Here is a 14,280-nt window from a genome sequence, read left to right on the forward strand (position 1 = left end):
AAGAGGAAGAGGAGGAGGAAGAGGAGGAAGAGGAAGAGGCAGAAGAAGAAAAGGGGAAAAAGATGAAGAGGAGGAGGGGGAAGAGGAAGAAGAGGAAGAGGAGGGGGAAGAAGAAAAGAAAGACGAAGGAGAGTAGGACAAAGAGGAGGAGGAAAAAAGAGGAAGAGGAAGAAGAGGAGGAGGAAGAAGAGGAAGAGTGAGAAGAAGAAGAGGAAGAGGAGGAAGAAGAAAAGGAAAAAAGATGAAGAGGCAGAGGAGGAGGGGGAAGAGGAAGAAGAAGAAGAAGAAAAGGGGGAAAAGAAGAGGAGGAGGAGGAGGAGGAGGAGGAGGAAAAAGAAGGAGAGGAAGAGTAGGGGGAAGAAGAAAAGAAAAAGGATGGAGAGGAGGAGGAAGAAAAAAAGAGGAAGAGGAGGAAAAAGAGGAAGAGGAAGAAGAAAAAGAGGAAGAGGAGGAAGAAGAAAAGGGAAAAAGAGGAGGAGGGAGAAGAGGAGGAGGAGGAGGAAGAAAAGAGAAAGAGGAAGAAAAGGGAGAGGAGGGGGAAGAAGAAAAGAAAAAGGAAGAAGAGGAGGAGGAAAAGAAAGAGAAGAAGAGGAGGAGGAAGCGGAGGAGGAGGAAGTTTTGAAGCAATATAACAGATGGGAGTGATAAAATAATAATAATTATCATCATCATCATCATCACTCCAATCCATTACATTGCTCCAGAACACGTATCTAGAAGATATCAAAGCAGTGAATATGATGGATGTGGTGTACCATGGAAGAAATAAAGAGTCAGACCAAAAGCACCAACTATAGATTCTGTATGAATCTGGTTCCAAAAATTCCAAGGCAGCCATCCTTTCTTTCCCCGGAACAACCTCTCTTTTTTATTACTAGTCTTCTTTTAATTAGGGATGTAAATAACAGATGCGTATCTTCTCCACGAGAAAAGTCCTGTGTTCCATCATTTGCTGTAAATTCACTTTTGTTGTGATTTGGGACTTGGGGGGGGGGGGGCTATTTGCTAAAAAAACAACAAGATAACCGTTCGTTTTGCACAAAATGCTCTCTCTGCAACCCACAAACGCTTTGACTCAACCCCGTCCTTTTTGCAAACGGGCTGCAAAAGGCAGGCACCCTCTTCCAATCTTAACCCAAGACGTGTTGGTGCAAGCAAGGCTGAAGCTAGCCAAGAGGTGCATTCCTCCTTCTCCTTATCTTGAGCTCGACCCTGGGATTGTTTTGCTCAACTTGCAAAAGAAATCGCACTTAGAAATCTGTATCGTTTTGTTTTGTTTTTTTACTCAAAGCCAAAACCTGTCCGGATTTATGGGAAAGGCGTGAATGCACCATCGTCAACTCATTGCATCTTTGATACCGAACGCAGCACGCCCATTATTTTACAATCCAGATGTTGTTGTTGTTATAATTACGTTTATTTATATCCCACTTTTTTTCTCCACAGGTGACCCAAAGCAGGTTGTTGCTGTTGCTGTTGTTGTTAATAAATAAAAAAGTTGTTAAATAAATGAATTAAATAAATAAATTAATGCCCCACTTTTCCTCTCTAGAGGAGACTCAAAGCGGGTGGTGGTGGTGGTGGTGGCGGAGGCGGTGGTGGTGGGTGGTGGTGGTGAGTGGTAGTGGTGGTTGTGGGTGGTGTTGGTGGGTGGTGGTGGTGGGTGGTAGTGGTGGGGGGGTGGTGGTGGTGGTGGTGGGTGGTGGTGGGTGGTGGGTGGTGGTGGGTGCTGGTGGTGGTGGAGGGTGGTGGTGGTGGGTGGTGGTGGTGGGTGGTGGTGGTGGGGGTGGTGGTGTGTAGTGGTGGTGGGTGGTGGCGGTGAGTGGTAGTGGTGGGTGGTGGGTGGTGGTGGTGGGTGATGGTGGTGGGGGGTGGTTGTGGGTGGTGGTGGTGGGTGATGGTGGTGGGGGTGGAGGGTGGTGGTGGGTGGAGATGGTGGTTGTGGGTGGTGGTGGTGGGTGGTAGTGGTGGGGGGGTGGTGGTGGTTGTGGTGGTGGGGGTGGTGGTGTGTGGTGGTGGTGGGTGGTGGCGGTGAGTGGTAGTGGTGGGTGGTGGTGGGTGGTGGTGGTGGGTGGTGGTGGTGGGTGGAGATGGTGGTTGTGGGTGGTGGTGGTGGGTGATGGTGGTGGGGGTGGAGGGTGGTGGTGGGTGGAGATGGTGGTTGTGGGTGGTGGTGGTGGGTGGTGGTGGTGGGTGGTAGTGGTGGGGGGGTGGTGGTGGTGGTGGTGGTGGGTGGTGGGTGGTGGTGGGTGCTGGTGGTGGTGGAGGGTGGTGGTGGTGGGTGGTGGTGGTGGGGGTGGTGGTGTGTGGTGGTGGTGGGTGGTGGCGGTGAGTGGTAGTGGTGGGTGGTGGTGGGTGGTGGTGGGTGGTGGTGGTGGGTGGAGATGGTGGTTGTGGGTGGTGGTGGTGGGTGATGGTGGTGGGGGTGGAGGGTGGTGGTGGGTGGAGATGGTGGTTGTGGGTGGTGGTGGTGGGTGGTGGGGGTGGAGGGTGGTGGTGTGTGGTGATGGTGGGTGGTGGTGGTGGTGGGTGGTGGTGGTGGTGGGTGGTAGTGGTGGTGAGTGGTGGTGGGTGGTGGTGGTGAGTGGTGGTGGTGGGTGGTGGTGGTGGGTGGTGGTGGTGAGTGGTGGTGGTGGGTGGTGGTGGTGGGTGGTGGTGGTTCTTCTTTTTCTTCTTCTTCTTCTTCTCCTTCTGCTGCTGCTTCTTTTTTCTTCTTCTTCTTCTTCTCCTTCCTGGTGTTTGGCCCACGAATTCGAAGGGTCCACTTGTTTGCTTCTTGTTCTCCGCTTGTTCCTATCAGTCACGTCTCTCATTGTGAGTCTTGCTTCAGCAACGTTGCATTTCAAACAGTGGGGCCAGCGCATTTTAGGTCTGTCGCATGACCTGGCACCTCCAACTTCCATATTCAGCGCAGTGTTGGAGTTCAGTCTGTGATTGTGTCTAATGATCAGGATACTCTGGATGCTGGGAATGACAATGAGGTTCATGTATCTAATGATGAGGTTGCTCTAGATGCAGAGAATGACAACGGGATTCCTGTTCAAAGTGTCTCTTCTGATGAGAATGTTCCTGAAGAGTTTGGGGATGATGGTGTGGTCCCTGAATTGCTACCAGGGAATTCCCATGATTCGGAGCTTGAGAATAGCTCGGCACCTGGCCCAGTTGCAGAAATTAATGAGCCAGTAGACAGAAAGCATGTTTTTAGTCAGCACAGGCAAACAACCCAATCTCTTAGGCGTTCTGCCAGGCTGAGAGAGAGATTGATAACAGAGACAAGGCTGAAACAAAATCCGTTTCTGGCTGCTTGGGACATAGAGAAATTAGGGGATAAAAGTGCCAAGTATAGAATCTGTAGTCAGACGAAGCATCGTTTGGAATTGAGTCAAGACGTCTTTCCTGGTCCTTGGAAGCCTTGCCTTGGATAGAGTGAACACTAGTGGAGTTTGGGGAAAACAGACCTTGTCATTTGGGTGTTGTAGTTGCTGGGATTTATAGTTCACCTACAATCAAAGAGAATTCTGAACTCCACCAACGATGGAATTGGCACACAGAACTCCCATAACCAACAAAAAAATGGAAGGATTTGGAGTTGTAGTTCACCTACATCCAGAGATCACTGTGTACTCAAACAAGGATGGATCAGGACCAAACTCTACACAGAGACTCAATGTGCCCAAATGTGAACACTGGTGGAGTTTGGGGAAAATACAATCTTGACATTTGGGAGTTGTAGTTGTTGGTATTTATTGGATTGTGATTCAACGATGAGACATCGCGAATGACTTAGTGTAATTGTATTATTGATAGTGATGTTGTTTAATGTTGTTTTTGATATTGCTTATGTTGTAAATTGTACCTGATTTTACATGTTGTACACCGCCGTGAGTCGCCCCAGGGCTGAGAACGGCGGTCTACAAGTGCAGTAAATAAATAAATAAATAAATAGTTCACCCACAATGAAATAGCATTCTGAACTGCACCAACAATAGAATTGGACCAAACTTCCCACACAGAACCCCCATGACCAACAGAAAATTCTATGCTTTCTGATGGTCTTTGGTGACCCCTCTGACACCCCCTCACAACCCCCACGGGGGTCCCAACCCCCAGGTTGAGAAACACTGCGATATACAATCTACTACTACTACTACTACTAATAATAATAATAATAATAATATGGTATTATAATAATATATTTTATATTAAATGTAATATTACTAATACTATTACTGTATAATGTTTTAGTACAATGTAATATATAATATTAATAATAGTATGATATTATATATATTTATATTAAATGTAATACTACTAATAATATTTCTGTAAATAAATAAATAATAATATTATCATGTAATACAAGAATATAATGTCATACAATATACAATATACTACTAATAATAATAATAATATGGTATTATAATTATATATTTTATATTAAATGCAATATTACTAATAATATTGCTGTATAATGTTTTAGTAAAATGTAATATATAATATTAATAATAGTATATTATAATTATATATTTTATATTAAATGGATTATTACTAACAATATTACTGTAAATAAATAAATTATAATATTATAATGTAATACAATAATATAATGTCATACAATATACAATATACTACTACTAATAATAATAATATGGTATTATAATTATATATTTTATATTAAATGTAATATTACTAATAATATTACTGTAGAATGTTTTAGCACAATGTAATATATAATATTAATAATAGTATGATATTATAATTATATATATTTATATTAAATGTAATATTACTAACAATATTACTGTAAATAAATAGATTATAATATTATAATGTAATACAATAATATAATGCCATACAATAAACAATATACTACTACTACTACTACTACTACTACTACTAATAATAATAATAATAATAATATGGTATTATAATTATATATTTTATATTAAATGGAATATTACTAATAATATTGCTGTAGAATGTTTTAGTAAAATGTAATATATAATACTAATAATAGTGTGATATTATAATAATATATTTTATATTAAATGTAATATTACTAATACTATTACTGTATAATGTTTTAGTACAATGTAATATATAATACTAATAATAGTGTGATATTATAATAATATATTTTATATTAAATAGAATACTACTAATAATATTGCTGTATAATGTTTTAGTACAATGTAATATATAATATTAATAATAGTATGATATTATAATTATATATTTTATATTAAATGTAATATTACTAATACTATTACTGTATAATGTTTTAGTACAATGTAATATATAATATCAATGCTGTCCTATGGTAATAATATGATATATCGTATTTACTTTTTACTTGTAAGCCGCTCTGAGTCGCCTTCCGGGTTGAGAAGGGCGGCATAGAAATGTCGTCAATAAATAAATATAAATAATAAATAAATAGCAACAGATTGAAGGCCAGCTTACCTGCGTGCTCCATGTTCCCTCGGTCAGCCAGGATGTCACGGCGAAGGGACACCGCCTGCCCTCAATCTGAACCTTCTTCGCTTTGGTTTGCAAGGCCTGCCAGGAAAGAGAGAAAGGGATGCGTTGAAGGCATGGACCGTCCTAACAGAGGTCCTCCTCTCCTGCTCAGATTCCCAGGGAACGAAGAAGGGACCACGTGCAAGCGTGCAAGCACAACTCCGCAGCAGGCAACGCCAGCCACATGGGTGATGTTTATCACGAGTGAAAGCAAGCCTCGGGAGGTAAACACACCTTGCCGGGTTCTAGGAAACGCCTGCTTCTCACCTTCCCTCTACTACTCGGTGTGTGTCGACGCATCCCATAAAAGCGAGTGATGAGTACGTCCCTCTGGAAAACACACCCTGACTTACAACTCGGAGCAAATGGAGCCCAGGAGGACTCCAGGAAGGACTGATGGACACATCCATGTAAAGCTAGAGGAAGAAGAATATTAGAGGTCCCCCAAAGGCCATCCAGTCCAGCCCCATTCCTCCAGGCAGGAAAAGCACAATCTGATCACTCCTGACAGATGGCCATCTAGCCTCTGGTGGTTATTATTATTATTAGTAGTAGTAGTAATAATAATAATAATAATAGAATTCTAGAGTTGGAAGTAGCCCCCAAGGCCATCCAGTCCTGCCCCATTCCTCCAGGCAGGAAAAGCACAATCCGATCACTCCTGACAGATGGCCATCTAGCCTCTGGTGGTTATTATTATTATTATTAATAACGATAATAGTAGTAGTAGTAGTAATAGAATTCTAGAGTTGGAAGTAGCCTCCAAAGGCCATCCAGTCCTGCCCCATTCCTCCAGGAGGGAAAAGCACAATCAGATCACTCCTGACAGATGACCATTTAGCCTCTGGTGGTTATTATTATTATTAATAATAATAGTAATAATAGTAATAATAATAATAATAGAGTTGGAAGGGGCCTGCAAAGGCCATCCAGTCCAGCCCCCCTTCTGTCAGGCAGCAAAAGCACAGTCAAAGCACCCCCAACAGATGGCCATCCAGTCTCTGCTTAATAAATAATAATAATAATAATAATAATAATAATAATAATAATAATAATAGAATTCTAGAGTTGGAAGAAGCCCCCAAAGGTGATCCAGTCCAGCCTCATTCCACCAGACAGGAAAAGCACAATCCGTTCACTCCTGACAGATGGCCATCTAGCCTCTGATGGTTATTATTAATAATAATAATAATAATAATAATAGAATTCTAGAGTTGGAAGTAGCCCTCAAAGGCCATCCAGACCTGCCCCATTCCTCCAGGAGGGAAAAGCACAATCCGATCACTCCTGACAGATGGCCATCTGGCCTCTGGTTGCTGTTATTATTATTATTATTATTATTATTATTATTAATAGTAATAATAATAATAGAATTTTAGAGTTGGAAGTAGCCCCCAAAGGCCATCCAGACCTGCCCCATTCCTCCAGGAGGGAAAAGCACAATCCGATCACTCCTGACAGATGGCCATCTAGCCTCTGATGGTTATTATTATTAATAATAATAATAATAATAATAATAATAGAATTCTAGAGTTGGAAGTAGCCCTCAAAGGCCATCCAGACCTGCCCCATTCCTCCAGGAGGGAAAAGCACAATCCGATCACTCCTGACAGATGGCCATCTGGCCTCTGGTTGCTGTTATTATTATTATTATTATTATTATTATTATTAATAGTAATAATAATAATAGAATTCTAGAGTTGGAAGTAGCCCCCAAAGGCCATCCAGTCCTGCCCCATTCCTCCAGGAGGGAAAAGCACGATCCAATCACTCCTGACAGATGGTCATCTAGCCTCTAGTGGTTATTATTATTATTAATAGTAATAATAATAATAGAATTCTAGAGTTGAAAGTAGCCCCCAAAGGCCATCCAGTCCTGCCCCATTCCTCCAGCAGGGAAAAGCACAATCCAATCACTCCTGACAGATGGCCATCTAGCCTCTGGTGGTTATTATTATTATTATTAATAATAATAATAATAATAATAATAATAGAATTCTAGAGTTGGAAGTAGCCCCCAAAGGACCAATCCAGCCCCCTTCTGTCAGGCAGGAAAAGCACAGTCAAAGCACCCCCAACAGATGGCCATCAAGCCTCTGCTTAATAATAATAATAAAAATTTTAGAGTTAGAATGATCCCCCAAAGGCCAACCAGTCCAGCCCCCTTCTTTCAGGCCGATAAGGCACAATCAAAGCACCCCAACAGATAGCCATCCAGCCTCTGCTTAATTATTATTATTATTATTATTATTATTATTATTATTAATAGGGTTCTAGAGTTGGGAGTGGCCTCCAAAGGCCATCCAGTCCAGCCCCCATTCTGTCAGGCAGGAAAAGCACAGTCAAAGCACCCCCAACGGATGCTTCATAATAATAATAATAATAATAATAATAATAATAATAATAATAATAGAGATATAGAGTTGGAAGGGGCCCCCAAAGGCCATCCAGTCCAGCCCCCCTTCTATCAGGCAGCAAAAGCACAGTCAAAGCACCCCCAACAGATGGCCATCCAGCCTCTGCTTCTTAATAATAATAATAATAATAATAATAATAATAATATAATAGAGATATAGAGTTGGAAGGGCCCCCCAAAGGCCATCCAGTCCAGTCCTATTCTGCCAGGAAGGAAAAGCACAGTCAAAGCACTCCTAACAGGTGGCCATCCAGGCTCTACTTAATAATAATAATAATAATAATAATAATAATAATAATAATAATAATAGAGTTGGAAGGGGCCACCAAAGGCCATCCAGCACCATTCTGCAAGGCAAGAAATTTATTTATTTGTTTGTTTGTTTGCTTGTTTACGATATTTCTATGCTGCTCTTCTCACCCCGAAGGGGACTCAGGGCGGCTTACAAGGTATATATTACATAAAATATATTATATTATGAGCATAGTACAGTATCAGCATGAAACATTGCTACATTGCACCATACCACGATATCGTAATATTATTAGTAATATTACAATGTAATATAAATATATAATTATATCTTATTATTATTATATTGCATTACATTATAATATTATAAATATTATATGCATATACAATATATTTTATTATTAGAATAGCACAGGAGAAAATGCACATTTACATAAAGAATAACACAATATATTATATTATATTATTAGAAGAGCACAGAAAATGCACATTTACATAAAGAATAACACAATATAGTATATTATATTATTAGAATAGCACAGAAAATGCACATTTACATAAAGAATAACCATAATAATAATAATAATAATAATAATATTTTGCTAGTGATGTAACACCAATCTTGAGTTGCTGGGCAAAATAATATGGGTCGCATCATCTATAAGTCTACCTAGAACAGCTCCATTCAGCCAATTATGAATGAGTCAAAAAAGGGGTAAATGCCACGGATTCAATGGCTGAATTCCAATAGGATTTAGGGCAGGATTTCCCTGGTGAAGCCGGCCAAGGAAAGCAGAATAAGCGGGGATTGTTTTGAGAAGCAAGGCGCAAAGGAATTGGAACAGGCTTGCAAAAGGAAGAGGGAGAGTGCGGGAGCCCAACTCTCCGGGAGGAGACGTTGTGCGTCCAAAATGTCCTCACAAACTTCCAATGTCAAAGGGAAAGAGAAGGACACACACGAGATTAGGAGGGCCTCCTTATCTGCTGCAAACAACACATTCCACGTCGCGCTGTGTGGTCCGCTCTGAAGGTGAAAAGAGCCCCACGGCCCGCAAATCAATACAAAGCCTTCCTTTGTGAAGGATTAGCACCCAAAACGTTTAGGGATCAGTGAGTGGCCGCACGTGCCTTGATCCAGACCCATACGAAGCTACCGTACATGTCCAGTCCTCACCTTCCGTGGTGACCACAGCCTGGGAAATATTCTATGTAGTCTCGGGAAAGAGTTTGACGAACTTCGGCCCTCCCACCGGCTGTTAGGAATTGTGAGAGTTGGAATCACAGAATCCTAGAGTTGGAAGAGACCCCCAAAGGCCATCCAGTCCAACCCCCTTCTTTCCACCATGCAGGAAAAGCACAACCAAAGCCTTCCCAATAGATGTTTAAAAGCCTCCAAGGAAGGAGCTTCCTCCAGACTCCAAGGCAGAGAGTTCCACTGCTGAACGGCTCTCACAGTTAGGAAGTTCTTCCTCATGTTCAGGTGGAATCTCCTCTCCTGCAATTTGAACCCATGGCTCCATCGAGTCCTAGTTTCCAGGGCAGAAGAAAAAAAGCCTTCTCCCTCTTCCTTGGGACATGGATTTCATATCTCAATCAGCCTCCTCCTCCTCTTTTCCTTCTCCTTCTTCCTCCTCCTCCTCTTTTCCCTTTTCCTCCTCTTCCGCCTCCTCCTCCCCTTCTCCTCCTCCTTCTTCTTCTCCATCTTCTTCTTCTTCCTCCTCCTCCTCCTCCTCTTCTTCTCCTTCTTCTCCCTCCTCCTCCTCCTCCTCTTCTTCCTCCTCCTCCTCCTCTTCTTCTTCTTCCTCCTACTCCTCCTCTTCTTCTTCTTCTTCTTCGTCCTCCTCCTCCACCACCACTTCTTCCTCCTCGTCCTCTTCCTCCTCCTCTTCCTCCTCCTCCTCTTCTTCTTCTTCCTCCTCCTCTTCTTCTTCTTCTTCCTCCTACTCCTCCTCTTCTTCTTCCTCTTCGTCCTCCCCCCTTCCTCCTCCTCCACTTCTTTTTCTTCTTCTTCCTCTTTCTCTTCTTCCTCCTCCTCTTCTTATTCTTCTTTCTCCTCCTCCTCCTCTTCTTCTTCCTCCTCTTCTTCTTCTTCCTCCTCCTCCTCCTCCACCACCACCACTTCTTCCTCCTCCTCCTCTTCTTCTTCCTCCTCCTCCTCCTCCTCCACCACCACCACTTCTTCCTCCTCCTCCTCTTCTTCTTCCTCCTCCTCCTCCTCCACCACCACCACCACTTCTTCCTTCTCCTCCTCCTCCTCCTCCTCTTCTTATTCTTCTTCCTCCTCCTCCTCCTCCTCCTCCTCCTCTTCTTCCTCCTCCTCCTCTTCTTCTTCTTCCTCCTCCTCCTCCTCCTCCTCCACCACCACCACTTCTTCCTTCTCCTCCTCCTCCTCTTCTTATTCTTCTTCCTCCTCCTCCTCCTCTTCTTCTTCTTCCTCCTCCTCCTTCTCCTCTTCCTCCTCTTTTTCTTCTTCTTCCTCCTCCTCATCATCCATCCAAAAAGCTGGCACCGAAGCCCCCTCACCTCCTCCTCCTCCTCCTTCCTGGTTTGCGGCCAAGAAAGTTTTCTGAAAGTCTGCAAAATCCCGCAGGATGGAGGGACGGGACGGCAAGTTCTCCCCACTGAAACCCAAGACACAGGCCTCTGTCTCTCTCACACACACATGAAACTGGGGCAGAAAGTCCGAGCCAGGAGCCGGTCTTTTGTCTTCTCCGCTGACCCAGAAGAGGAGCGCCAGGAGCAAGAAACAGGAGGATGTTGCTGCCAAAACGCCGCTTTTCAGATGGTTAAAACAGGCCGTGCGGGAAGCCGTTCACATTCTGAGATGCCTGACATTTCTGTCTATAGGTTTCCAAGGTTTGCCGCTCTTCTCTCTGAAATAACTCCATGCAAAAATATTCTGTTCCTGGTTTCATAGAATCCTAGAATTGGAAGAGACCTGGTGGGCCATCCAGTCCAACCCCGTTCTACCAAAAAGCAGGAAAGTCACCCGCAAAGCCTCCCCGACAGATGACCATCCAGACTCTGTTTAAATCTTCCAAAGAAGGAGCCTCTATCACACTCCAGGGCAGAGAGTTCCACTGCTGAACGGCTCTCACAGTGAGGAAGTTCTTCCTCATGTTCAGGTGGAATCGCCTTTCTTTCCTGTACTGAAGCCATTGTTCCATTGAGTCCGAGTCTCGAGGGCAGCAATAAGGAAGCTAGTTCCCTCCTCCCGATGACATATTCCCCTCACATATTTATACATGGCCCTCATCCATGTTTCCTCTCAGCCTTCTGTTCTGCAGGCAAAACATGCCCAGCTCTTTAAGCCGCTCCACATAGGGCTTGTTCTCCAGACCCTTGATCCTTTGAGTCACCCTCTTCCTCTGGACACATTCCAGCTTAGAGTCAACATCTCCCTTCAATTGTGGGGCCCAGAATTTATTTATTTTATTTATTTATTATTTGAACTTTGATGCCACCACTCCCCTGGGGCTTGGAGCGGCTTACAAGAACAGGCTAAAATCGAACACAATTTAAAACAATTTAAAAACAACCAGAGATCAAAGGTCCGTCAAAATAGATATGTCTTCCATGCCCTGCGGAAAGCTGGTAAGTCCCGCAAGGCAGGGACTTGAGGTGGCAGAGTATTCCAGAGTGATGGTGCCACTGCTGGGAAGGCGCTGCGCCTGGTTGCTGTTAGGCGCAAGGTCTTGACACTGGGAATTTCCAACCGATCTTGGTCCTCAGAGCGGAGGGATCTCTGGGGTTGGGAGGGGGTGAGGCGGTCCCTCAGGTACATTGGCCCCAGACCATGCGAGGCCTTCAAGGTGAGTCCCATCCCTTTGAGAGTGATCCGGTGTTCAATGGGTCACCAAGGCAGCTGCAGGAAGAGATTGGGGTGATGTGGCATCTCATCGGAATTCCCGCAAGAAGCCAAGCAGCTGCGTTTTGTACCAACTTGAGCTTCCGGATCACCGACAGAGGAAGGCCAATGTAGAGGGCGTTACAGTAGTCCAGTCTTGAGATGACCGTGGCCTGGATGACCATAGCCAGGTCGTCCCTGGACAGGGAGGGGGCCAGCCGTCTAGCCTGCCGCAGGTGGAAGAAAGAAGGCGGTTCTGCTCACGGCGGAGACCTGGGCCTCCATCGTCTGCAGAGGGTCCAAAAGGACTCCCAGACTCTTGAGCAACGATGACGGGCATAGCGCCTCACCATCCAGGGTAGGCAGCTGGATGTCCCCACTGCCCGGTTGACCCAGCCATAGGATCTCCGTCTTTGCTGCATTCAACCTCAACCTGCTGGCACGCAGCCACCCAGTCACGGCCTCAATGAGGCACTGATGGAAACAATCGGGTACAGAGTCCGGTCGGCCTTCCATCTTCAGCACCAGCTGAGTGTCATCGCCATACTGGTCAGCCCAAAATCTCGAACCAGCTGAGCAAGTGGTCGCTTATAGACGTTAAACAAGAAAGTGGAGAGGATGGCCCCCTGAGGAGGAACCCCACAAGAGAGGGGGGGGGCTCTCAAAGACCAGGCCTCCCTCTCCACTCGCTGTCCACAGTTGTGGAGAAAGGAGGACAGCCAGTTTAAAGCTCTCCCCCTGACTCCAGCAACAGCAAGGCGGTGGGTCAAGAGATTGTGGTCGACTGTGTCAATGCTGCTGTGAGATCCAATAACACAAGCAGCGCCGACCTGCCCTGGTCAAGCTGGCATCGAAGGTGATCCGTGATGGAGACCAGCACAGTCTCTCTCCCATGCCCCGCATGGAAGCCGGACTGGAAGGGATCTAGTCCGGCTGTGTCGTCTAGGAATTGCTGCAACTGCTCCGCTGCTGCCCTCTCCATCACCTTGCCCAGGAACGAGAGGTTTGAAACTGGGCAGTCACTGGAGGGAACCGAGGGATCTAAGTCTGGTTTCTTCAGCAGGGGAGAGAGAGACCACTGCCTCTTTTAAAGTGGACAAAGTGAGATTCTAGGTAAAGTGGTCTGACCAAGGCAGAATAGAAGACACATTTTCCCATGTTTTTATGATACACCCAATTAGGAAATGGCATTGATAACCCAGGAGCAGAGGCGGCCCTCGGTAATTTTCAACGGTAAGCAAACAGTATTTTGGCACACCCCCCCCCCCCAACCAATCACTGATATATATTTTCTGTTTGTCGTGGGAGTTCAGTGTGCCATATTTGGTTCAGTTCCATCATTGGTGGAGTTCAGAATGCTCTTTGATTGTAGGTGAACTATACATCCCAGTAACTGCAACTCGCATATGTCAAGGTGTATTTTCCCCCAAGAGCGCCTCAAGAGTGCCCCTGGGCACAATCAACTCTACCGCGACTGCTTACTTTGCGTAAGGGTTGAGCCGCCCCTGCCCAGGAGCAAAAATCGTGCTCTAGTTTTTTGAGACTCAACCAATTCAACCTACTTTGTATCAGCCACAAAACAACCAAGTTTCTGGAGCATAACCACTACTTTCAACAGAAGGACTGCACAATTTAGCAGGAAGAACACTTTCCAAACAGGATCAGTAAATCTTTCACATTTTGTTACTTGGTGTAATCAGACACAGTGATTGCAGCGAGCGAGATCTGTGTATATGTCAACATCAGAATTATTTCTCTGCATTTTGGAACAACGCTTGGCCTCTGTCTTGTGTTTGCAAAATAAATCTCTGTGTGCTTCTCTTGCAGAAATATTCCTCTGCCGGGTTTTGCCCAAACTGCCAGTGGAAAAGGAACAAATGAGTCAGTTTTTGAACGCTGAATTGGGCCAACCAGATCCGTCCTTTCCGCTCGTCTTAAATCTCCGGTTTCCTTCCAGAGCGTTGCTTTTTATAGATTAGCCGGATAACCCGACCGGCTTTATCTCTTGCTCACAGATCAAACGAATATGGCCAAAAGCCTTGCCCGGGTCGCAGCATTAATCCATATTATTTCACAATCTGCGGCTCGCTTTAAATCGATAACAAGCTCACTTTGGGGAAATCCTCGAGAGCAGCTGCTGCTTCCCGAGCGCCCCTTCCCGCCCGCCCGCCCGATGTGCGTCCCGCGCGAGAGCGTAGCCGACAACATTGGGCTCGGATCCAGTTTTTAAAATGAAGCCAAATAA

General features: G+C 44.7%; 1 protein-coding gene across 2 annotated transcripts in view; it reads right to left on the bottom strand.

The window, feature by feature from the left end:
• KIFC3 (kinesin family member C3) overlaps nt 1-14,280 on the bottom strand; it is a 76,253-nt gene that overhangs the window by 48,460 nt on the left and 13,513 nt on the right. For both annotated transcript variants that reach the window (XM_067470920.1, XM_067470921.1), the window contains exon 2: nt 5,464-5,559. In XM_067470920.1, coding sequence (XP_067327021.1) covers nt 5,464-5,476 — 13 coding nt within the window. In that variant the 5' untranslated portion in view covers nt 5,477-5,559. The remainder of the gene's footprint in view (nt 1-5,463; nt 5,560-14,280) is intronic.

This window comes from Anolis sagrei, chromosome 8 (genome assembly GCF_037176765.1).
Source record: "Anolis sagrei isolate rAnoSag1 chromosome 8, rAnoSag1.mat, whole genome shotgun sequence".
Taxonomy (NCBI): Eukaryota; Metazoa; Chordata; class Lepidosauria; order Squamata; family Dactyloidae; genus Anolis; species Anolis sagrei.